A 26,772-nucleotide genomic window follows, 5' to 3' on the forward strand; every position below is an offset into this window, starting at 1 on the left:
TCTCTTTCTATCTTCTGCCGTGGTCGGGCTTTGAGTCTTACTCAATTTCACACCTTGTAACACAGGCAAGACTCTTTCTTTGTATGTTCCATTTTGAACTACTTCAAAATCTTGTCAAGGTATGTACTCGTTGAAAAAACTTATCAAGCGTTTTGATCTATCTCTATAGATCTTGATGCCCAATATGTAAGCAGCTTCACCGAGGTTTTTCTTTGAAAAACTCCTTTCAAACACTCATTTATGCTTTGCAGAATAATTCTACATTATTTCCGATCAACAATATGCCATTCACATATACTTATCAGAAATGTTGTTGTGCTCCCACTCACTTTCTTGTAAATACAGGCTTCACCACAAGTCTGTATAAAACTATATGCTTTGATCAACTCATCAAAGCGTATATTCCAACTCCGAGATGCTTGCACCAGTCCATAGATGGATCGCTGGAGCTTGCACATTTTGTTAACACCTTTAGGATCGACAAAACCTTCTGGTTGCATCATATACAACTCTTCTTTAATAAATCCATTAAGGAATGCAATTTTGTTTATCCATTTGCCAGATTTCATAAAATGCGGCAATTGCTAACATGATTCGGACAGATAGATACGAGTGAGAAACTCTCATCGTAGTCAACACCTTGAACTTGTCGAAAACCTTTTGCGACAATTCTAGCTTTGTAGATAGTAACACTACTATCAGCGTCCGTCTTCCTCTTGAAGATCCATTTATTCTCAATGGCTTGCCGATCATCAGGCAAGTCAACCAAAGTCCACACTTTGTTCTGATACATGGATCCCATCTCAGATTTCATGGCCTCAAGCCATTTTGCGGAATCTCGGCTCACCATCGCTTCTTCATAGTTCGTAGGTTCGTCATGGTCTAGTAACATAACCTCCAGAACAGGATTACCGTACCACTCTGGTGCGGATCTCGCTCTGGTTGACCTACGAGGTTCGGTAGTAACTTGATCTGAAGTTACATGATCATCATCATTAGCTTCCTCACTAATTGGTGTAGGAGTCACAGGAACAGATTTCTGTGATGAACTACTTTCCAATAAGGGAGCAGGTACAGTTACCTCATCAAGTTCTACTTTCCTCCCACTCACTTCTTTCACGAGAAACTCCTTCTCTAGAAAGGATCCATTCTTGGCAACGAATTTGCCTTCGGATCTGTGATAGAAAGTGTACCCAACAATTTCGTTTGGGTATCCTATGAAGATGCACTTCTCCGATTTGGGTTCGAGCTTATCAGTTTGAAAAAATTTCACATAAGCATCGCCGCCCCAAACTTTAAGAAACGACAGCTTAGGTTTCTTGCTAAACCACAGTTCATACGATGTCGTCTCAACGGATTCAGGTGGTGCCCTTTTTTAACGTGAATGCAGCTGTGTCTAATGCATAACCCCAAAACTATAGTGGTAAATCGGTAAGAAACATCATAGATTGCACTATATCCAATAAAGTACGGTTATGACGTTCGGACACACCATTATGTTGTGGTGTTCCAGGTGGCAAGAATTTGTGAAACTATTCCACATTGTTTTAATTTGAAGACCAAACTCGTAACTCAAATATTTGTCTCCGCGATCAGATCGTAGAAACCTTATTTTATTGTCACGATGATTTTCCATTTCACTCTGAAATTCTTTGAACTTTTCAAATGTTTCAGATGTATGTTTCATCAAGTAGATATACCCATATCTGCTCAAATCATCTATGAAGGTCAGAAAATAACGATACCTGCCGCGAGCCTCAACACTCATCGGATCGCATACATCAGTATGTATTATTTCCAATAAGTCTGTTGCTCACCCCATTGTTCCGGAGAACGGAGTCTTAGTCATCTTGCCCATAAGGCATGGTTCGCAAGCATCAAGTGATTCCAAAAGCCCATCAGCATGGAGTTTATGCGCTTTACACCAATATGAGTTAAACGGCAGTGCCACAAATAAGTTGCACTATCATAATTAACTTTGCACCTTTTGGTTTCAATATTATGAATATGTGTATCACTATGATCGAGATCCAACGAACCATTTTCATTGGGTGTGTAACCATATAAGGTTTTATTCATGTAAACAGAACAACAATTATTCTCTATCTTAAATGAATAACCGTTTTGCAATAAACATGATCAAATCATATTCATGCTCAACGCAAACACCAAATAACACTTATTTAGGTTCAACACTAATCCCGAAAGTATAGGGAGTGTGCGATGATGATCATATCAATCTTGGAACCACTTCCAACACACATCGTCACTTCACCCTTAACTAGTCTCTGTTCATTCTGCAACTCCCGTTTCGAGTTACTAATCTTAGCAACTGAACTAGTATCAAATACTAAGGGGTGTCTATAAACACTATTAAAGTACACATCAATAACATGTATATCAAATATACCTTTGTTCAGTTCGCCATCCTTCTTATCTGCCAAATACTTGGGGCAGTTCCGCTTCCAGGGACCAGTTCCTTTGCAGTAGAAGCACTCAGTCTCAGGCTAAGGTCCAGACTTGGGCTTCTTCACTTGAGTAGCAACTTGCTTGCCGTTCTTTTCTTGAAGTTCCCCTTCTTCCCTTTGCCCTTTTCTTGAAACTAGTGGTCTTGTCAACCATCAACACTTGATGCTTTTCTTGATTTCTACCTTCGTCGATTTCAGCATCACGAAGAGCTTGGGAATTGTTTCCGTTTATCCCTTGCATATTATAGTTCATCACGAAGTTCTAGTAACTTGGTGATAGTGACTAGAGAACTCTATCAATCACTATCTTATCTGGAAGATTAACTCCCACTTGATTCAAGTGATTGTAGTACTCAGACATTCTGAGCATATGCTCACTAGCTGAGCAATTCTCCTCCATCTTGTAGGCAAAGTACTATCAGAGGTCTCATACCTCTCGACACGGGCATGAGTATGAAATACCAATTTCAACTCTTAGAACATCTTATATGCTGTGTGGCGTTCAAAACATTTTTGAAGTCCCGGTTCTAAGCCGTAAAGCATGGTGCACTAAACTATCAAGTAGTCATCATACTGAGCTTTTGTCAAACGTTCATAACGTCTGCATCTGCTCCTGCAATAGGTCTGTCACCTAGCGGTGCATCAAGGACATTAACTTCTGTGCAGCAATGAGGAAAATCCTCAGATCACGGATCCAATCTGTATCATTGCTACTAACATCTTTCAACTTAGTTTTCTCTAGGATCATATCAAAAATAAAACAGGGGAGCTAAACGCGAGCAATAGATCTACAACATAGATATGCAAATACTACCAGGACTAAGTTCATGATAAATTAAAGTTCAATTAATCATATTACTTAAGAACTCCCACTTAGATAGACATCCCTCTAATCATCTAAGTGATCATGTGATCCAAATCAACTAAACCATAACCGATCATCACGTGAAATGGAGTAGATTTCAATAGTGAACATCACTATGTTGATCATATCTACTATATGATTCACGCTCGACCTTTCGGTCTAAGTGTTCCGAGGCCATATCTGCATATGCTAGGCTCATCAAGTTTAACCTGAGTATTCTGCGTGTGCAAAACTGTCTTGCACCCGTTGTAGATGGACGTAGAGCTTATCACACCCGATCATCACGTGGTGTCTGGGCACGACGAACTTTGGCAACGGTGCATACTCAGGGAGAACACTTTTATCTTGAAATTTAGTGAGAGATCATCTTATAATGCTACCGTCAATCAAAGCAAGATAAGATGCATAAAAGATAAACATCACATGCAATCAATATAAGTGATATGATATGGCCATCATCGTCTTGTGCTTGTGATCTCCATCTCCGAAGCACCGTCATGATCACCATCGTCACCGGCGCGACACCTTGATCTCCATCGTAGCATCGTTGTCGTCTCGCCAATCTTATGCTTCTACGACTATCGCTACTGCTTAGTGATAAAGTAAAGCATTACAGGGCGATTGCATTGCATACAATAAAGCGACAACCATATGGCTCCTGCCAGTTGCCGATAACTCGGTTACAAAACATGATCATCTCATACAATAAAATTTAGCATCATGTCTTGACCGTATCACATCACAACATGCCCTGCAAAAACAAGTTAGACGTCCTCTACTTTGTTGTTGCAAGTTTTACGTGGCTGCTACGGGCTTAGCAAGAACCGTTCTTACCTACGCATCAAAACCACAACGATAGTTCGTCAAGTTAGTGTTGTCTTAACCTTCTCAAGGACCGGGCGTAGCCACACTCGGTTCAACTAAAGTTGGAGAAACTGACACCCGCCGGCCACCTGTGTGCAAAGCACGTCGGTAGAACCAGTCTCGCGTAAGCGTATGCGTAATTTCGGTCCGGGCCGCTTCATCCAACAATACCGCCGAACCAAAGTATGACATGCTGGTAAGCAGTATGACTTATATCGCCCACAACTCACTTGTGTTCTACTCGTGCATATGACATCTACGCATAAAACCTGGCTCGGATGCCACTGTTGGGGAACGTAGTAATTTCAAAAATTTCCTACGCACACGCAAGATCATGGTGATGCATAGCAACGAGAGGGGAGAGTGTTGTCTACGTACCCTCGTAGACCGTAAGCGGAAGCGTTATATCAACGCGGTTGATGTAGTTGTACGTCTTCACGATCCGACCGATCCAAGTACCGAAAGCACGGCACCTCCGAGTTCTGCACACGTTCGGCTCGGTGACGTCCTCGCCTTCTCGATCCAGCAAGAGGGGCGAAGTAGTAGATGAGTTCTGGCAGCACGATGGCGTGGTGACGGTGTTGGTGAAGAACAATCTTCGCAGGGCTTCGCCTAAGCACTATGAAAATATGACGGAGGATAAACTAGAGGAGACGGGGTTGCCGGCACACGGCTTGGTGTTTCTTGATGTGTCTTGGGTGCTAGCCCTACCCCTCTATTTATATGTTGAGCTTTGGGGTCGAAACTTGGAGTAAAAGCCTCCACAAAGTCGGTTTCACCCGAAAGGCAAGAGTCCTTCTCGGACTCTAGGGCCAGACGCCAGGGTTCCCGGCGTCTGGACCCAGACGCCAGGGACCCTGGCGTCTGGCCCCTGGACTCCGCAAAACATCCTTTTGCGCTTTCCAAAAACCTCGTGCGCTTTCCCCTTTGGCCCAGATAAAGTGTTCTCGTGCCCAAACATTTCGGGAAACATCCGGAACCCCTTCCGATGGATTCCGGAACCTTTCCTGAGATCAAACACTACTATCCACATATCAATCTTTACTTCCGGACCATTCCGGAGTTCCTCGTCATATCTGTGATCTCATCCAAAACTCCAAACAACATTCGGTCACCAACATACATAACTCATAGTACTATATCGTCATCGAACGTTAAGCGTGCAGACCCTACGGGTTCGAGAACTATGTAGACATGACCGAGACACCTCTCTTGTCAATAACCAATAGCGGGACCTGGATGCCCATATTGGCTCCTACATATTCTACGAAGATCTTTATCGGTCAGACCGCATAACAACATACGTTGTTCCCTTTGTCATCGGTATGTTACTTGCCCGAGATTCGATCGTAGGTATCTCAATACCTAGTTCAATCTCGTTACCGGCAAGTCTCTTTACTCGTTCCGTAATACATCATCCCGCAACTAACTCATTAGTTGCAATGCTTGCAAGGCTTATAGTGATGTGCATTACCGAGTGGGCCCAGAGATACCTCTCCGACAATCGGAGTGACAAATCCTAATCTCGAAATACGCCAACCCAACAAGTATCTTCGGAGACACCTGTAGAGCACCTTTATAATCACCCAGTTATGTTGTGACGTTTGGTAGCACACAAAGTGTTCCTTCGGTAAACGGGAGTTGCATAATCTCATAGTCATAGGAACATGTATAAGTCATGAAGAAAGCAATAGCAACATACTAAACGATCAAGTGGTAAGCTAACGGAATGGATCAAGTCAATCACATCATTCTCCTAATGATGTGATCCCGTTAATCAAATGACAACCCTTTGTCTATGGCTAGGAAACATAACCATCTTTGATCAACGAGCTAGTCAAGTAGAGGCATACTAGTGACACTCTGTTTGTCTATGTATTCACACATGTATCATGTTTCCGGTTAATACAATTCTAGCATGAATAATAAACATTTATCATGATATAAGGAAATAAATAATAACTTTATTATTGCCTCTAGGGCATATTTCCTTCAGTAGTATTAATATATGGTGTTTGAGGATTATAACTGATATGACCTTGTTGTTCCCGATGCTTATTATTAGGGCTCGGGTAATAAGATTTCAAATCTGATCATATTTGTCTTTTGTGTGTTTTTGTTCTTGATCATGCATGCAAGTCGTATGCACCTGTCTTAATTTTGAACCGGAGACCCCGAGGGTGACAGATCGGGGTATCAAAGGGAATGGTTAAAATTTGAGAATTACATGTATTCATGGGGTGTCAATGCATTGTTCCGATTGGCCCGCAAGATCACCTTAATTACCCTTAGTTTCCTTTATGGACCCCAAAGAAAAGGGGGTTGGCCTGTAGATGAGAGACACGTTCTTTTTAAGCATGTCTCCCTATTTAAGGAATACATGCCTAGATTTGTTGGAGATAATCCATAAGTCATGTTACATCAACACACTATGTAATGGTTTATTCCCCAATGCCTACACTTTCGACCACCACTTGCTCTCATTTAAAATACTTGATACTTGGCAATTGTTGGGTATTTGTTGCTTGTTACTGTGCTCTTTGTTACTATGTTGCAACCTACACCAACCAAAGAATTTTCTACTTAGTAAAGTAAATACTAAAACCTATTTGTACTAAGCATGAATTCTACTTGTGCATCCATACCTTGAGCCAGATCCACTCAAAAATAAAAAATTCTACAAAATTTGCCAATATGGAATGGGAAATTTCTAAAATTTGCCATGTGAGTAGTTCTAAACAATAGTACAAAAGAGACATGGCAACTTTTTATTAAAAAAATGCTTTATATGGCATGGCAAATGCAAAAAATAATTATATTGGTGACATGGCAAATGTATAGATTTTTTTTTAAAAAAGGACCCGTGGCAACTGTAAAAAATGGTGATAATTTTCCATGAGGTTGTAGATTTTCTTTTTTTTTTAAGTTTTGCCATGTGAGTAGTACACATTAGTGGCGATCACAAAAATGAAAAATAGTACATGTATACTGTACTTAATACTAATTGTTAACAACTTAGTGCTATTTCAGTCTATTTATGAGATTTATGTTAGTATTTAGGCTAAATTTTACTATTTTAGTGTAATTTTTTTAAATTTTGTACCGATGTATTGAAGTTTGGCACCCCCAATATATAGGTCCTAGGCCCGCAAAATGTAGAAAAAGCATAGAAGAATTGACATGGTAAATTAAACAAATTGCTTTGTAGGTCATGCCAAATGTAGAAAAGTGTTGGTGACATGGAAAATGTATAATTCTTATCATAAAGCTCATGCTGCAATCATAGAAAAACAAAAGGATGTTAGTTTCGCCATCTGACTATCATACATGGTGGCAAATCTAGAAAAAAAATGTAGTGTAACTTCTTTTTAGAAAAATGGCTTTATGGATCATGGCAAAATGCAGAAAAATGTACGGCGACATGGTAAATTTAGAAATAAAAAATAATATTATGTTCATGGCAATTCTTGAAATAATCTGTATTGGACACATGGCAATTTAAATATATGAAAATAGTTGCCATGGTATATACAAAATTAAAAATAATTTTTTGTGGTCGACTACAATACCAAAAAATATGCAGAAGGTAAAATTGTCATTCCTAGTAAAATATGCATGTGAGCGATAAAAACTATTGCCATGTCCTAAGGTCAACACCTCAAATTTTCCATACAGTAAACAAACAATTTCAAATGTTTCTCGTGTTTTAGAGAAACACAATTTCCCTAAAACTGCCATGTGACCAGTCTAAAATCATTTCACACAAATTGCAATGTTCTATAGATCAATTTCTCATAATTTTGCCATGTAACTATTAGAAATTTTCTAAATTTTGCCATGATGTGTTAGACAAACATTTTCGAAAATGCCAACTCTTCAGCCCAAACATTTTTCCCCCAAATCCATGGTGCTCTCCGGACACATTTTATCTAAAATTTGCCATGTGTCCGGTACAAACCACAAGTTGCCTATTAAAAATGTCACGGAAATTTGCTGTGGCAACACACCCAACACCTATATGAAGAATGAATATCATCATGAATACACAAAGATTGCCATGATGAATACACACACAAAAAATAACTTGCCCTCTGCAATAAGCAGGACGGCAATACTAGGGGATTCAAATTTAGTAATATTTTTGTAAAATGTTCACATGGAAAAATTAGGGATTTTCATTTGTAAAACAACATGTCAAATGTTAGGTAAAATGTAAAAAAATACATGTAAATTTAGAAAACTGTATTTGCAGAACAAAATAAATACATGGCAAATTAGCTACGTAGATCATGGCAAATGTGGAGAAAACGGCTTGTATCAAGGAAACTATACATAACATGGCAACATTACTACCTATATATCATGGCAAAATATTGTTTGCATGACTAATTTAAAAAAAACATGGTATTGGCAAGACGATCTATTTTGCCATGATCTACAAACTTTGGCATCCTTCTGTAAATGATTACAAGACTACATTTGCCATAATCCCCCCTTCATGCATGTGTGAATGTTTTCCTCTGCTAAAAAATGTGCAGCCATGCTAAAATCCCTAAAAATGAATCATTGCAGTGTGTCGTGTTGATGCCGGGGATCGCTGGGATTTCAGAATGAGTATAAGGTAGCTCCCTAAAAAAAACTGGTGTAGACTTTGTCAATCTTAGAACGTGGTACTTATGGGCTATAGTAGACAGCGTGTAAATGTATACATGTGATTTTGCACGCATGTATCTTATGTTGTACTCGATGTTTTAGAAATACATTTTTTTAGATGTAGAAATACATTTTTTATCACTACTAAAAGCTTATTAGAGGGATACATTCGATAACGGAATTTTGGAGCTTGGCCTCCATGGAGGCCGGTTTTTTTGAAAAATTCAAAATTCATATATTTTATTTTAAAAATTTCTGAAAACAATTGTACAAGTACATAAGGATGTGATGTGTATCTGTGTAAAATTTCAGAATGAAATACCTTGAGATGTGATCTATGTAAAAAGAATAAACTCATGAACTTTTGGTATGAATAGTATCAAATGTTGAAAAGCCACATATTTGACTTTTTTGCACAACCCTTATTTCAACATATTACGTCCAGAAATTTTACACACATGTCTTTTGTTATGTCTATTACGTCTGCATATTTTTCAGAATTTTTTTGAAATGTAAAAATATGAGTTTTGTTGAATTTTAAAACTTTCAAAAACCGGCCTCCATAGAGGCCGAGCTCCAAAAGCAACTTTCGGATACATTCTTGATTGTATCGACTTGATATGACGTGTCGGTCAGTAAAAACTCCCTCTATAACAAGCTAAAAAAAAAAGACAATCGTGGCCCTGCGTTGAAAATCTTACCCCCAGAAACCTCATACTCTAGTTACACAAACCACGACCGAACAGCGCGCTGCATCTAGCTTCTCCATTATTACATGCCCAGGCCTGTACATGCCTACCAGAAGGCTGGAGCAAGCCCTGACAGCTTATATAAGAAGGCATACGCCGCCGCCGCTGCTTCTCGAATTAACGGACATGGAGGAGGCCAGGCATTGTCGCTCTGCCACCTTGCTCATGCCCTTCCTCTCCCTCGCATTTCTCATATGGCTACCTCCAATGGCGGCCGCCACCCAGGAGATGAAGTCCATCTACGCCGGCTCGAGGGTCATACCGGTGCGGTTGGCCCGGCCGGCGTTCGGCCCAGAGAGCATCGTCTTTGACCACCGCGGCGGTGGCCCGTACACCGGCGTTTCCAACGGCCGCGTCCTTCGGTGGAGGGGCAACCGCCGCCACCGCGGCTGGACCGAGTTCGCCCACAACTACAAGCACAAGTGAGTGATCGATCAACCGACCATGCACAACCTTAGCACAGCACAGCACGATCATGAGCTAACCGAACGCGTACGGTACCGCCATGGGTGTGCGTGTGCAGGACGGTGGCGGAGTGCGCGGCGAAGAAGAAGGTGGTGGAGCCGGAGAGCGCGTGCGGGCGGCCGCTGGGCCTGCAGTTCCACCACGCGTCGGGCGACATGTACATCGCCGACGCGTACCTGGGGCTGATGAGGGTGGGGCGGTGCGGCGGGCTGGCGGAGGTGGTTGCCACGGAGGCCGACGGCTTGCCCTTCAACTTCCTCAACGGGGTCGACGTCGACCAGGAGACCGGCGAAGTCTACTTCACGGACAGCAGCACCGTCTACCAACGGAGGTACGCACCGTACCAAAATTTATTACTACTACCCCAGTAGTAATAAAACATGCATGTGACCGGAGTTGATAGTACACTGGTGGTGATGAGTTCATGACAACCTTGGGTAATTTGCACGCTGATTCGGAATGGGTAAAGTGAAACTGAATTTTATCTGCGAAAAGCCAGCAGGTATACCTTGTTCTTGCATGATGGCACGGACGATTCCATGGCTTAAAACAAGTGGACAACCGCGGTTTAAGTTTAATAACTATATATCCTGGCAAAAAAATAATAAGTTTAACTATATATAAAAACCGTGGTCGATTCGCTTGGAACAAATGCTGATAAAGCTTGAAAACATCCAGTACTAGCAAAAGTTGTTACGCGCCAGCCGCGTACTCTGCCGGATTAGCACCCCTAACGAAGATGAAGCATGACAATCCGTCAGTCTCTAACTCTCGACACATACTTAGTGAAGGTTTTTGTCACTAGTATGTAGGTAGGCCAGCTGTTGGGGCAAAAAAGAAAGACCAGTTGGAACTTGGAAGAACAGATATAGTGGGCATTAATTCCTAGGCATCCTCAATTCAAGCTGGCGAGCATATCCAAATCCAAGATGTTTCCGATCTGGCGGAAGCAATACACCACACCGCACGCACAACATTCTCTTTGCAACACTTCTTGAAGGTGACAGGAAAAATACACATTATCAAGCTGTGCCATACTGCAACGCCCCTTGAATTTGAAGGAGGTGATAGGGTTATTTAATGGGATAATTAGATTTATGCCCCTAATTCCCAAAAGTCACTGGTTCTGTCCAAGTCACTTTGCTCCTATTATGCTTTTGCCCTTTGACTGTTTGAGCATCAGTTTGAAAATTTCATAACTAATTCATACTAAATCAGAAAAATGCAAATAAGATATCAAAATGTTCAAAAAAACATCACATATATGTCAGTGTCATTTGCATTCATGAAAAAAGTGTTGGAAAGTGCCCATCCGAGTTTTAGCTCTTATGCTACCACTATGAATAGTAAAATAAAAAAAGTTCAAAAAAATTAAAAAAAAATGGTGGCAAAGAATGACAAATGTTTTAAGTACCTGCCAAGTTTCATCAGGGAATAACATTCGTGGGTGTCGCGGCAAAAAAAACAATCAGCACTCCAAAATAGATTATTTTTTTCCACGACTTCCACGAATGTCGTTCCCTAATGAAACTTGGTAAGCACTTAGAACATTTTTTGTTCTTCGCCACCATATTTTTTTGAATTTTTTTTTGAATTTTTTAGAGTTCACTATTCATGGTGGTATCAAAAGAGCTAAAACTCGGATGTGCATTTTCCAACACTTTTTTCATGAATGCAAATGACACTGACATATAGGTGATGTTTCTTTGAACATTTTGGTATCTTATTTGCATTTTTCTGATTCAGTATGAATTAGTTATGAAGTTTTCAAACTGACGGTCAAACGGTCAAAGGGCAAAAGCATAAGAGAAGCAAAGTGACTTGGATAGAACCGGTGACTTTTGAGAATTAGGGATAAAACAGAGAAATGGGACACAAATAGGGGCATAAATCTAATTATCCCTTACTTAAGAGTACTAGTACTCGTCAGTCTCGTCTCATCGAGATCACACCACCAGACAGCAGCAACGTAAATACTCCTGCTGTCGCTAGTACTGCACTACTGCTCTACGGCTGCTACCAAGCTGCTCAGCAGGGTTAAAGCCCTGTCGGGAAGAGCCAGAAGATCGCCACAGTAGCCAGCCCTCACATGGAGGAGCAGTAGATGAGCTTGATAATGAATTCACGTGCATTCATTACTAAGTGGTGCATGCAGCTTCTTTTTTTCTCTAATCATATGGTTGTGCCTGCAGCGAGTACATGCTGGTGGTGCTGACCGGCGACGCGACGGGGAGGCTGATGAGGTACGACCCGCGGACGGGCAACGTCACCGTGCTCAGGTCCGGCCTGGCCTTCCCCAACGGCGTGGCCCTCAGCGCCGACCGGACGCACCTCGTCGTGGCCGAGACGTCATCGTGCAGGCTGCTCCGGCACTGGCTGCGCGGGCCGGCGGCGGGGGAGACGGAGGTGCTCGCCGACCTGCCGGGGTACCCGGACAACGTGCGCCACGACGGAGGCGGCCGGGGCGGGTACTGGGTGGGCATGAACCGGGACAAGCAGTGGGCAGAGAGCGGGACCACGGCCAACTCGATGAGCGCCGTCAGGGTCGTCGCCGCCGGGGACGCCACGAACGGCACGGTGGTCGAGGCGCTGCGCGGGTTCGGCGACGCCACGGTGAGCGAGGTGGTGGAGCGGAACGGGTCGCTGTGGATCGGCTCCGTCGACACGCCCTACGTCGGCCTCTTCAAGCTCGCATCTCTACCGCAATGCCGTGGGTAAGCATCGCATGCATCGCAATTCATGTCGTCTGAGCGCGTGTGGCTGGGCTCCGTTCAACTCATGTAGTGGTACAATCGTGCGTCCTGTGCCCTAGTATGTTGCTACATGCTGTAACCCTAGCCAGAAGCAATTACTAATCTGATCGTCGCTGTCGTTCGTCAAGGAAAATGTATAATAGCTCGAGGTACAAATGCAGACAATAATGCCGTGCATCTGCGATAAAATCAAGGCTGCAAAATTTGGGGTGCACCGTGGCACTCCTACAAGGAGATGTCATGAATTTATACGGTCAGTGCCTTTATTTCTAATCGAAGGATGTACACAGTACACCACTGTCGCCGCTGTAGAAACTTTTACTGCTCCAGTCAAAGTCGTCTGTGATTCTGGTTTCTCATGGAGACCTGAACGCTTCGCCGGCGTACCGCACGTTGCCTAGCTCCTCTTCAATCCGCACAAGCTGCATCAAAAAAGAACATATTTAGGGAGGAAACGAAAAACAAACTAAATGAAATTAGTAATATTGCAAGCGGAAGCATAGTCAGTTGGAGATCTGCTGCGCGGACAGTAACGAATAGTTAACAGACAGGAATAAGCATTTACCTGGTTGTATTTGGCCAGTCTCTCGCTTCTGCAGGGAGCTCCGGTTTTGATCTGAAACGTACCAAATGAGATGTCACCTGATGAACACGCATAGAAGTTACTGTACCCCGATCACAATTTCAAGTGGCCCTTACCTGCCCGCTCGCTAAACCAACAGCTAGATCCGCGATGAAATTGTCTTCTGTTTCACCACTCCTGTGGCTGACCATCACGCCCCAACCAGCAGCCTTTGAATCCAGAGCAGCTTGAATAGATTCTGTGACGGTACCGATCTGATTAACCTGGAAAGACAAACGAAATTGAATGACCCATGTTTCTCTTCGGCAGCACAAGATTGACTATTGTTTAGTATTAGAAGGGAGCTAGGAATTTGGTTGTAGGCAGAGCTTTACGATACAACTCCCAAGTCATTATTGGTTATCACTATTTGGCAAATATCACTGAAAGGTTGCCATAATCTATATCAGATATGTTTAGCAAATACAAGGAATGAATAACATTAGTCCATTGTAGAAGAGCACGCCTGAAATAGACAGTAAAGGTTTACCTTAAGCAACAGAGCATTGCAGGCCTTCTTGTCAATAGCCTCTACTATACGTTTTGGGTTTGTGACAAGCAAATCATCCCCGACAATTTGGATATCAACTGAGGATTGCAACGAAGCCCATGAGCTCCAATCATCTTGATCAAAAGGATCCTCAATTGATACAATTGGGAAATCCTTGACGAATTCTTTGTACAGATCACAGAGAGACTGGGCCGAAAGAACATGAGCTCCATTATTAGGCTGGTTCTTAAAGTTCAAATCATAGCTTCCATCCTTCATAAGGAATTCTGATGCTGCAACATCCATTCCAATTTTAATCTGCAACATGGTGTTTTTCTCAGTTTTATAATCGAAAGAGGAATGAGTGATCGAGAAGGTGGCCAGTAAAATAAGAAAAATGGCAACACACCTTTCCAGTGTAGCCTGCCTTCTCAATGGCATCCATAAGCAAAACAAGGCCCTCCCTGTTGTCTTGAACATTAGGAGCAAAACCACCTTCATCTCCAACATTGCATGCATCTTGACCGTATTTCGCCTTAATGATGCCCTTAAGAACATGATAAACTGTAAAAGGACAAGTGAAGCAGACAACTCTCAGTGAGAATTAAAGAGGGAACAGCCAAAAAAATTGAGCAGAAGTCTAGAAGAAACAGCCCCAAAGATATGCTTGCTGGATAATCGTGATAATTTAAGTCACAACCAAGATAAAATGCACGAAGAGATAAAACGGTGTAGGTGAAGAAAATACAATAAATTACCTTCACTGCCCATACGAAGAGCCTCGGCAAATGAAGTAGCCCCCACAGGTAAAAGCATGAATTCCTGCATAGCCAGATTATTACCAGCATGGCTACCTCCATTTATTACATTGAAAGCTGGGACAGGCATGACAAGCTCCTTGGTGCCTGACAGCTCCTGAATATGTTTATACAGTGGAACTCCTTTTGCAGAAGCACCAGCCCTGCATACGCTTAAAGAGACTCCAAGAATAGCATTGGCACCCAACTGTGATTTGTTTTCAGTTCCATCGATGTCAAGCATGATCGCATCAACATCTTTCTGGTTCCTGACAAAATGACAAATGAAGTTTCCATTACAAATTAGATGCCAAGCACGGAGTAAATTGACAGGACCTCGGCTATTTGGATGCAAGCTAACAAAGGCAATAGCACATTTTATGTTAGTTGGCATGCCTTTCAACCCTAGTAAGATTTGGTCACTTCGGAAGTAGTGGAATCGCATGGTTCCCTCCCTCATGTGGTCATGCCCGATTCCAAGTAATCCATGTAATTTCATCTTTCACAAATTTAGGGAATCAAGCCAGCTAGAAACTGTGGTTAGGTATATCCAAAAATCTTTTAGTGTTCAGCACTAGAAGTCTAGAACTGAATGTTAGTAATTTTGTAATACACACTTGATGTGCCTAATGTAGTTCTTCTGTCCCTACAGCTGAGGCATGCTCTATTGTACCATTAGTATCCCAAGAAAAATTCTAAATAAAACAAAATTGAGAACTACCATGCCATCCATTAGAAAAAGGAAGGCAAATGCAAAAGTTTAGCTAACATGGGACATGGCAGGCAGTACAACTGTAACCATGCAGTGGCTACTACGACAAAAAGAAAAAAGTAGATTCTTCTTGAGCAAGAGCTTAATCGATTTGATGCCCTTGCATATTGATTATCAATTCATCATCATGCAGAGCCTACTACCACACCGACACAACCAGAAAAGCAGTTAGAGCTTATATGACCAGGTGCGCAATCTTGGATAGTTATCATCATCATGGATACACAAAAAGATACAAACTGTCCAGAAATACTTAGTACTTACAAACTCCACTTCATATTTAGGAAAAAGTGTTCTAGAGTGGAAACTTCAGTAATAACAGCTAGATCAGTACAAATCTACGGAGCCACTTAATTGATATGCTTACCAAAGGTCAACATCATTACGGATATCAACTAGCTTAAAGAGAGCTTCGCAGAAACTGATGGCCATGCTAAACAACTGGATGAAAGGATATAACTAGTTTTCGGTATTATCTTGTTTTAAGAAGTAAGCATGGATCTTGACTCTTGGAGGTTTGATTTTATATTTATATCATTTTCGTTTGCCAGGAGCTACATAAGCTGTCTACTTTTGACAGTTCTATTTCTTTACAGGATTTTATCATTTCGTACGCATTTTCTTCTTGACATACATATTTCCTTTTTGTTTTCTTTTTGGGGAGATAAAATGAATTTTCAGCAGAGCCCTCTCCTCCCCTATAGTTTTTCAAAAAAGGATCGCTATCACTTACTAAAGTTCTAAACAGAGCAAACATGGAGTTTATGATGAGAGGGTTGGTCAGTGGCAACAGCAGCACGATTTGAACCAAATATCATAACTAGCATAGCAAGAACAGCAAGCTCAACAATAAACATGAACAACAGTCAGATGTTTAAAGTTCACAGAGTATGCATACAAAGCCCAGAAGCAACTGCCATAAGTTTTTTCATTACCTAAACACTACTTCACCAGTATTAAGCACTAAAGAGCAACCCGATTCTCACTAAACGTGGACAAACACCCGATCACATCAATCTCAGTACATTGTACTCTACTTGAAAATCAATAGTTATCACCACGGCCAGAAGATCATGCATCTGTAGCAAGTGCACAACACCACGTTTCCCCACCCAACTACGGTAGCCACATTACTCAAACAAACAAATACTCCCTGTGTATATTGGTTGTAACTAGTAATAACATCTTATATTATGGGACGGAGGGAGTAAATAACTACCGGGGCCACGGGTGATTGGATCCAGCATTTTTCTGAGACTAGCTTGAGATTTTGTTTCTTAAGTCTTAACCAAGGCTCACCTCACGTCGACGCCGACGAGCTTGGGCGCGATGACCTCGTTGATGTTGCGAACGGCGGTGAGCACGCCCTTCCCTCCGTAGACCGACTTGTCCCCGTCGCGGAGCTCGAGGGCCTCGTAGATCCCCGTGGAGGCCCCGCTGGGAACGGCGGAGCGGTGGAGGCTGCCGTCGCCGGCGACGAGGTCGACCTCGACGGTGGGGTTCCCGCGGCTGTCCACGATCTGGCGCGCGCGGATCGACCGCACGGCCTCCGCCCCGACGGCCATCGAGGAGGCAGCCGCCGCCGCGCGGACGGATACGACGGGGCGGCCGCAGCCACGGCGCGGGGTGGCGGCGGCCGCGGCGGGCAGGAGGGGCTTGGAGGGGAGGAGGAGTTGGTGGGCCATCCTGAGGGGTTGGCGGGAGGGGAGGCGCCAAGTCCGGGTTTTATTATATCGCGCGGCGGCGGCGGCGGGGCGTGGAGGAGGTCGTCGGGTTCGTTGGGCGGAGGCGGCGAGGTGGGACGTCGAGGGTGTTTTATTTCTCGGGAATAACAATTTTGAAGGAGGCGGGTTGGTGGAGGCGACGAAGCGGAGGTGGCAGGCGGGGCCCAGGAGTCGGCGAGTGATCGGTTGCCTTGGCTCGTCTTTTGCGGTTTTGTTTTGCCTCCTGGCCGAGCGCTTTGGCCTTTTGGGGGTTGGTGCCGCGGTGGTGGCGGCCGGTGGGAGACCGGAAGGGCGATGCGACGCGAGCTCGTCGTGTCATGGGTGGAGCGCGTGCTCGTGCCGGAGTTCGTCGGATGCAGGTGCGCCGGCGAGCGGAACCTACCAGCGGCAGCGCCGGGCCAACCATGTTCGGGCAAGGGTTTGCACGCAAGGCGCTCAGACAGTCAGACTCGTGAGAGTGAGACACAAGATAAATGTGACGCTTGTACATGAAACATGCTTGCCTGCCAAATGGGTTCTGGCACAGTCGAACGGAAACGGTGAATCAGGCAACAATGCCATGTTTTGCTAGCGATCTGAGGAAAATTCAGCATGCAACGCAATCCAGCTTTGAACAGAATCTACAGAAGAGCAGTGTGTCACACAAAAATTACATAGGGGAACAAACCCAATAGGCCCACTGCCATAAAAATTGTCGAGACATCGCCTGGCTCTTGCAGCAACAGCTTTGAACAGGCAAACCAACAGTACGAGAATGATCATAGGGAAACAACCTATCAACTGATAATGGTGTCTGGGCTCTGGAGAGCTGAAGCTCCAGCGGCAGCGATAGGTAGCACACACGGTAGTACAAGAGCTATGGTCCATGGGAATACATCATCTGATACACATGAATGCCGAAAACTTCTGTCATATAGCCACCATATCTTTACTACCCAATCTCTTGCCTACATCTGAGTTATGCGGAGTCGGTCGGCTTTGCCTCATCGGGCTTCTTGACAGGTATGTCGGTGGTGCCCATCTCAGCTTTGAGATCGTTGACGCTCTGCTCCAGCTCGTCGATCTTGGTTCCCATTTCATCTAGTGCAATGGAGTTAAAGAAAACAGAGTATGGCAGTCCACAGGCATGTCCAATTCATGCAACAATCAACTTGGCCCAAATTTGATGCACTCAAACTGAGATGGGTTTTGTATTTAAAAAAAAGCGCATGGTGCAGGGAGTTCTTCTGATGTCAATATGATAGAATAGGTACTTCGATTATTTATTCTCGTATGCTTGTGAAAAATCTGTCACTAGCCTTGCACTGATGTAGCAAGAATCTTGGTACACTAAACTTATGAAGTAATGTACAGTATAAAGTTGCGCTAAACATAAGCTAATCAGACAAAGGATCTTACAAACAAAACTCAAAACTAAGGGATACCAAACTGGAGTATACCGCTTCTAGTTTTGCTGGTGAGCATTATAGCAGCAGCATAGATTTCTTAATAACAACAATATGTTTCCAATTTCCATGTTTATTGCCTAACGGTGTGTGATATATTGATATATCATATATGCAAGTATATTTGGTGTGCTTCTGTTAATATCAAAAAGTTGATGAATGTTACAAGTTTCCAAACAAGAATTAAAAAAGAAACGCATAACATTGTAGAATACCATTTTTTATGTATCAGCATCATAAATGCATATGACATCATAATAACCTGACATCAGATATACTAGAATATAATGTTATCCCTAGTAAATTGTGCGATGGCATAAGATAATGAACCAATGTGGCCATGAAAAAAATTATTGTGGTAGAAACAAAATAATGATATTCCGCAGATAAGGATATTCTTTGAGACGATGTTCTGGGACATAGACTCAAACCTTGTTTGCTGAAATCGATCATCAAGTTAATGAGTGTAAAGTGTTTGTAAAGACTCAAGTGTAGATATTAACGAAAACGTATTCAAATGCACTCACCATCTGACCGAGGAGGTTTTGCACCTGAAATAGAAAGCTTAACATCAGTACAAAGTAAAAATTATTTATTATACTGTTAAACAAAGGGATACACCTCTGGTTCCTCAAAGGCGAAACAGGACTTCTTCAGCGGTTGGAAACAACTAGTACAAAACTTGACTGTTAACCTCACCATCTACTAAGTCAATGCTACGCCAATGTTTTTCAGCTTACTAGTTAAAATAGCAACTACTTTCAGTGCTGCTAGAATATGCAAACACTCCAATTTGATGCATGCAGAATGTACAAACTCGTCAAAGATAATTTAGGTCTTACGTTAAGCAAATTATTCCACCAGAAGACAGATGAAATGTTATTAATGTGAACGGTGTGCCTACAGTGCTATGACGCTACAAGTATATAATATCAGTACTTACAAATGCTGTCATGTCTGTTGGGTTCTGCGATGAGGGCTCTGAATCCATATTAGCCTGGAAAAACAGATTCAGCAAATGAGTTAACAGTAATGATACCTATACAGAAGAACTACATATAGTGAAATTAAATGACTAATGTGTCAGGGTATTAACTCATAATGGGTGAAATATAGCACAGTTTTAAATAGTACTAGCTCAATACCCGTGCGTAGCAATGGGGTCAACTTTATTCTACTGGTTCAACGTAGGAAAAAAATTATTGGGTTGAGATTGAGATATGTTGTGGGAAGGGAACCCATAGGCAAAGGTAAGGAAAGATATTATGTGATTGAGATTGTGTACGCACAACTACAGGATTCTTTCCCCAGAAACAAGGAGGTAGGGTCGGTTTGGAGAATAATTAATTAGGGTTATCGCGTGGTTTTGAAACAAATCAGTGGGAGGGGGCATGTATCGATGGGAGGGGTGGAAGCAATGGAAATGAAACCAACAAACTCTCCTTTAATAGTAGAGATTTGCAAGGTATTACATTTAATACCAATAAAGGCATCCTGCTGAAAGAATTATTTGAAGCATCTTGACAGACGTATGTACTCCCTCCATCTTTTTAGAGATCCCAATGCGGACTACATACGAAGCAAAATGAGCGAATCTACACTCTAAAATATGTCTATATACATCCGCATGTAGTCCTTATTGCAATCTCTAAAAAGATTATATTTAGGAGCGGAGGGAGTATGATAGTATGAAAAGGTAAAAGCTAGAGCGGAATATTAGTTCATATCAGCAAATGAGAAACAATTTTAATGTTGGAATTTATTCATAGCAGCCTATTCTCAAGGAGAAGCACACATGCGAAAAGGTGACAAGGAAAAGGTAGGTATACTTTAAACTCCATCATCAATTGCTTGACCAGGAATTGAGCATCCTATCCTATTTTCATTAACTAACCACTCTACTTAGTCTATTGTATTAGTACAACTTCCATATGGCGTAGACTGGACATTTTACTACCTTAAAGTTGTACTGTTGTACAATAATAGGGAGACAAACAAGAAAATAGTACACCATAGAGGGCTTGTAGGCAAGCCTTATGAATCACTCTTCAGTCTCCTAGTTTCCATTTCCCCCTCCATTCATTCTCATCGAGATCATGCACTGGGAGTTCTTGGTCACTGCCCGCGCTTCTTGTTTCATCAGCCCTCTTACTACTGCGCATGATACTTGCCATTTCTTGTATCGTGCAGGAAGTGCTCCGCCTCATCCTATCAATGAGGACCTCAAGTTGATCCCTCAGGCCATGCCGTGTCAGCCTATCCCTCAAAACCTCACAAGTAGCCTGGTAGGGTGGGATACCTTCATCCACCATCATCACAAAATAGCCGCAGGCCTCCTCTAATCTTCCCTTCTTGCAAGATAACCCATGGATCATGACAGCATAAGTTGCTGCGCCTGGGTGAAAGCCACGTGTTTCCATCCCTTCCCATACCTCAACAGCCTTATCAATCCTTCCTACACCAATCAACATTTTTAGTAACATGTTGTAAGAATGACGATCTGGCACACACAAGCCTTTATCCATTCTTGCAATAAGCCTCAAAGACTTGTTCACCTCATTCTTCTTACAATGCGCATTAAGCAGTGTGTTGTATGTCCAAACATCAGGCTTTTCCCCTCTCGTGATGATCTCACCAAGGATATTATAAGCCTCCTCAATCTCTCCCAGTTCGCACAATAACCGAATTATAGCATTATATGTGAATACATTTGGTGTGAGGTCATGCATGCGCATCCTATCTAGCACACGGAGAGCATCCCGAGCATCCTTGGATGCACAGGCAGCACGAAGGAATGGACCATAAGTAGCAGCATCTGGAACAAGCCCACGGCTCTGTTGCATATCTTTCAAATGTTCCTGCGCACGTGCAATATCACCTCCGCGGCATAAGGCATCAACCAATGCATTGTAGGCAGGCACATCAGGCTCAACACCTCTCTCAACCATTTCATCAAATAACTTTTGCGCGTTTTCCGGCTTCTCCACAACAGCCCACCCAGAGATCAGGATGGTGTAGGTCTTGGCTGAGACATCGAAATGGGTCCCCGACTCTCTGAAGAAGACCTCAGCATGATTTACAAGGCCATTATGGCACAAGGCGAATAGCAGCGAGTGGAAATCGGCCAGCGTTGGGTGGAAGCCGAACCCCGCCATGGAGGAGAATGCCCGGACCGCATCATCCGGGAGAAGAGCACGTGAGTAAGCACGGAACAGCCGCGGGAAGAGGCCCCGCGTGAGCGCAGCCGGTGGGAGGTCAGATAGCAGCGAACGCAGCAGCGGGAAGAGCCGTGCACCGGCGAGCGAATTGGCCAGGATGAGGAGCGAATCCGGCAGGTGAGAGAACCCGGGCAGCCCCGCGGCAAAGAGGAAGAACCGGAGAGACGGCACGGGGAGGTGGCGGCACCGGCGCAGCACCGCGGCCGCCGCGTCGGGGGTGATGCGCGGCGCGAAGCCGCGGAGCGCGGCAGGGAGGTCGTGGCGCGGGCCACGGAAGTCGCTGAGCACGCGGCTAAGCGTGCTCACGAGCCCTCGGTCGACCTCTGGGCCTGGGCCCGGATCCGGGGACGGATCGCGGGGCGAGGCGGTGAAGAAGCGGGGGAGGGGGACGGGGCGCGGGCTGCGAGGCGCGAGGCGGCGTGGCGCGGCGAGCGATCTCGCGGCGGCTTGCATCGGTGAGGCTGCGGTAACAGCGGATTCGCGAGTAACGTAAGGATGCACGCGTGCTAGAAAGCAATAAATGGATGTGAGAGCAGGGGGGTGAAGGGACTTACCGAGGAAGTTAGGGTCGCCGGGGGAAGGGGTGGAGGAAGAGGAGGTCGCCGCCGGCCGGTGGATTCGGAGGAGGTCGCGGTCGAAACGAAGGGAGAGGAGGGCCTGAATGAGTGAATGGGGAAGTGAGACGAGTCAGGAAACTTGGGCTTGTGGAAGGACCATACGGCGACGGTGAGACAAGGTTGGTCCATGGACCGTGTGCCTCTTTGTAAGGCTTTGAATTTTGAATAAGGAAGGGCTCCATCCACCGGCGGCTAGTGGGCCGCTCAAAAAAAAAAATCTTCTTTTCCATTCACTTTTTTCTACCTTCAAGTCTTTGTAGGAAGAGAGGGAGAGAGAAAGCATGTGTCGGCATGGGGTTTAAGGATTTCGTACTCTTCCATAAAGCTATGTTAGCGAAGCAAGGGTGGCGCTTGATTTTATAAGTTGGAGTTGCTATGTGCTAGATTTTGAAAGGAATTGGTTTTAAAAAGGAATGCCTCTCATACTTGGAGGGCTATTATGTCGGGATGAAGAGCTTTGAACTCGAGATTGATCAGGAGAATTAGAGACGGTGCAAGTACAAGAGTTTGGGAGGATCCCTAGATACCCTCAAGAGTTTGAACGTGTTTAGGCACTCCATGACCTTCTTGAACCGGTCATTGCATTGTATGTGTGTTTGGCCGGGAACTTGATCCTGGCGAACTCCTCGACTACCGCATGCACGTTCTTCCTTGGTGTGCGACGGGACGGCGACTCCACGACGTTCTTCATGGCTTCCTTCATCTGCTCGCCCTTCATGACCAGGGTGGCCTTGGTTGCCGTCGGGATGGTCTCCTGCTCAGCGACCTAGAATTGTTCCCATGCTTAGTCCAACTCGGCCGCTCTGCGCTCCAGGAGATGTCTCTCCCTTGAGGCCTTGCCCAAGGATTTCATAATCCGCAGCCGAGCGTGGTCGTGCCTCGGACTGCCCCGAGGTATGTCTAGGGCCCGAATATCCTTGTCGCTGAGCTCGCTGCCCTCCCCGGACATCGGCTCCCCGACAGCCAGTTCTTCAACGTTGTGTTCCTCGTCCGCCCTCCTGGCGGCTCGTAGTCGGGATCGTCGAGGTCGTCGCCCTGTGTCGTAAATACAGAGTAGGCCCAAGTATACGGATGGCTCACCTTAGGCCCATGATCCATCCAAGATACGGCCTAGAAGACCATGGGCCAAGGGGCATTGTCATCAGCCCGTCAACAACAAGGAGGACGGCTCAGGACCACGCTAAGTCCCAACAATTGGATACTGAGCCGGTCGACAGCCGAGCACTAGCAGTCGACTAGACCATCAGTTGGCAACTACTTAGGATACCTCTCGCCCACGATGCCTTAATGATGGCAGTTACCCAACGATGTTATAATCTAGTTAAATATGGCAGTTACCAATAGTAAATGCCATGAAGCAGTCGACCGAACATGATGCCATTAACTGCATTAATACTAGTCCATTATGTACCCCCTCCTAGTGCACTCTATATAAGTCGGGAGGCAGCTTTGGGCTGAGGGTTGAACATACCTTACGCCAAGAGTTAAGAACACCAGAGGAGTAGGGTATTACCTCCACTACAGAGGGGGGGCGAACCTGTATAGTTCATTGAGCGTACTCCCACTTGCACCGTTCGGTAGATACGATTGCCTCCACATTCATACCCCCTATTATTATTAGGATTATACCCACGGTGTTTGGTGTATCCACCATATAGCACTCCTCGGCGGAGGTCGCCTGCCACGGGCGTAATGGCACCGCGGCTTGCGGCCGGCTATCCATGATTCGTCGGTCTCCTATATGTCTTCCATCTTTTTTGTTCCGCCAATAAGCACCTCGGTGAGATCCTCGATGTTAGCAATAAGGTGGGTGGGCACTACTGCAGGATGCTGCTAACGCGACACTACGATCAGAGACCCTTCGACGAAACTGTGTGCGATGCAATAATCGCAAACGGTGGTGTAAAAAAAACCATCAAAAAAGATGCAAAACGTTTGCGATGGAGGATGCATCAAACATGGTTCGGATTTTAGTTGTGTGTACGATGCAGGGCATACGGTTCAGTTTAATGAACTGTTTGTGATGAGACAAAACAAAAGAATCGGGCAGCCAGATGAAGGTGTGTGCGATATATAGCATACGGTTCACTCGGATGAACTGCTTGTGATTAGGCAACACAAAAGAAACGGTCAGCCAGATCAAAGTGTGTGCGATATACGGCATGCGGTTCACTCGGATGAACTGTTTGTGTTGAGACAAGAGAACAGAAAAGGTTCAATATAGCAAGATGTGTGTGATACGCGGCAAACAGGTCTGTAATCAGAAATGTGTGCGAAGACCGATAATAACACAGACGGTTGCTGCTAATAAGACGTGTGTGTTGTGCGATGGGATTGCATACAGAACAACAATACACACACACACACTTATAAGGACATGGTTGCATAAACAAATTAAACATCCACTTACATAGGTGGCTACTACAACCATGGCATTTGCACACACCAAAGTAAACTATTACATGCATAATTATATAGGTGGCTACTACACACATGACATTTCCACACACCAATAAAGTAAACTATATATTACATGCATGATTAACTAGCATAAACGATCATCTGATCATCGTCTACTTCTTGTGACGCTTGCTCTGCTTGTGGCTCGATCCGGGCTCGTCGATTTGGGTAATGAGGCACTTCCTCATGTCCACGATCCGCCTGTGCATCTCGTAGCATGTGTACACGCTCATGGCCGCGAACCTGAGATGAGGTTCATCCAGTTGCCGCATTCAGGCCCTGTGCCAGGATACGGGACTTGTTTTCTGGGCATCCTGCTTCATCTTTTCGTAGTAGGGGTCAATGATGGCCGAGGCGAGTTCGACCAGGGAGTCCTTCTTCGTGCTTCCCCAGACCCTGTACTGGTCACGGATTTCGACAAGGTTCTTGTAGGCCAAGCCCGTAACACTGAGCGCTTTTACATCGTCGGTGGTTTTCACCATGGTGAACTTGTAGTCGGTGCTGTTGACAAACCCGTTGAAGTGGTCGCAAGGCTCTGTGGCCATGCAGTAGTGGTAGATGAGGACATGATGGCGCACGCACAACTGGGCGACGGCAACCTTCTGATCTATGCCGGGACGACCGGCGCTGTACTGGAGGTCGATGCCGACCACCTTGTACTTGTCTCGAGCAAGCAACTGCTCAACGCTATTGATGTAGTCGTCCACCACGGCCGGATCAATGGTGTACACCACCGAGAGATCCGTCTCCCTCGCGTGGGTCTTCACTCTATGCTCGCCAAACTCCATTGGAGCGCCGCTAGACATCCCCTCTCCATGTGTCGTCGTGAGTGTGCTTGTTGTGTTGTGGGGCGCGATCGAAAGGTTGAAGAGACTAAGGTTATAATGGCTTCGGGAATTAAAGGGGAAACCGGACGGCCAAGAATATCGGCAGGCCCTGATGGCAGTTCTAATTTGCAGCGCGTAACTCCATCGTGCCGCACGTAACTGCATCACATGCCAACGCGCGCGGCGCAACCGCATGCATATGGGCCCCCCGACGTGATCGTGCGCACGCCCAACCGCTGGCAGAGCGCGCGCAGAGGGACGCGAGCAGAGCGCTCCGCGGTCGCCTGAACGGCAAGCAACCATATATATATATATATGCATATAGCAGTTGAACACGCAAGGAAAAGCTGTCCACAAGCCGAGCGCGCCGACGGACGCGAGCAGAGCGCGCCAACGGACGCGAGCAGAGCGCGTCGCGGCGCCTAACGACGAGCACAGCGCGCTGCGGCGCCTAACGACGAGCAGAGCTTGCCGAGGGACGCGAGCAGAGGTGTAGCGATCAGACCTCAAACAGTCTGATCTCTGTGCATCAGTGTCATCCCTCGATCGGTAATGCTGACATGCACAGTACTTGAGGATTTATAACAGAGTAGCAATCACACACTTATTACATCGAATGTCTCAAAAAAGAACTTATTACAATAAATATGGCTTAAGGCCATCTAAATCAATAATAGTGGAAGGCTTGGAAGGTAAAGTGAGTCCATCAACTCCAACGACATCACTGAGTGAAAGACAACGACCTATGGCTCCTTACTCGTCATCTGAAAAGTCTGCAACATGAACGTTGCAGCCCGAAACGGGTCAGCACATGGAATATGCTGGCAATGCAACACAAGAGAGTAATGAACAGAATAAATGCTATCACTACATGCATATTTGGCTGGTGGAGGCTGTAAGGTTAATATGTTTTTGCGGAAAGCCAATTTTTTCCTACAACAAAGGAATAAAATTTTATTTAACTATCATGGTAGTTGTTAATC

General features: G+C 44.6%; 3 protein-coding genes across 4 annotated transcripts; 1 reads left to right on the forward strand and 2 right to left on the reverse strand.

Moving 5' to 3' along the window:
- Positions 1-9,699: 9,699 nt before the first annotated feature.
- Positions 9,700-13,066, forward strand: LOC109753305 (protein STRICTOSIDINE SYNTHASE-LIKE 10). Its single transcript, XM_020312214.4, has 3 exons — positions 9,700-10,021; positions 10,123-10,395; positions 12,257-13,066. Exons 1-3 carry the CDS (start codon positions 9,726-9,728, stop codon positions 12,780-12,782), a joined length of 1,095 nt encoding a protein of 364 aa, XP_020167803.1. The 5' UTR covers positions 9,700-9,725; the 3' UTR covers positions 12,783-13,066.
- LOC109753304 (uncharacterized) lies at positions 12,937-17,326 on the reverse strand. The gene is made up of 7 exons (XM_020312213.4): positions 16,798-17,326; positions 14,688-14,995; positions 14,339-14,493; positions 13,930-14,247; positions 13,517-13,663; positions 13,383-13,433; positions 12,937-13,239 (listed from the first exon to the last, which is right to left on the reverse strand). The coding sequence occupies exons 1-7, from the start codon at positions 17,181-17,183 to the stop codon at positions 13,174-13,176; spliced, it is 1,431 nt and encodes a 476-aa protein (XP_020167802.1). The 5' UTR covers positions 17,184-17,326; the 3' UTR covers positions 12,937-13,173.
- A 481-nt stretch (positions 17,327-17,807) lies between these two features.
- Positions 17,808-22,643, reverse strand: LOC109753303 (uncharacterized). Of its 2 annotated transcripts, none has more exons than XM_020312211.3 (5): positions 22,440-22,643; positions 19,611-19,664; positions 19,195-19,218; positions 19,064-19,106; positions 17,808-18,305 (listed from the first exon to the last, which is right to left on the reverse strand). In XM_020312211.3, the coding sequence occupies exons 1-5, from the start codon at positions 22,629-22,631 to the stop codon at positions 18,181-18,183; spliced, it is 438 nt and encodes a 145-aa protein (XP_020167800.2). In that variant the 5' UTR covers positions 22,632-22,643; the 3' UTR covers positions 17,808-18,180. The 2 variants fall into 2 exon arrangements, with proteins under 2 accessions (XP_020167800.2, XP_020167801.1); XM_020312212.2 differs by lacking the exon at positions 22,440-22,643 and adding an exon at positions 21,223-22,353.
- Between the last annotated feature and the right edge of the window lie 4,129 nt (positions 22,644-26,772).

This window comes from Aegilops tauschii, chromosome 5 (assembly GCF_002575655.3).
Source record: "Aegilops tauschii subsp. strangulata cultivar AL8/78 chromosome 5, Aet v6.0, whole genome shotgun sequence".
NCBI lineage: Eukaryota > Viridiplantae > Streptophyta > Magnoliopsida > Poales > Poaceae > Aegilops > Aegilops tauschii.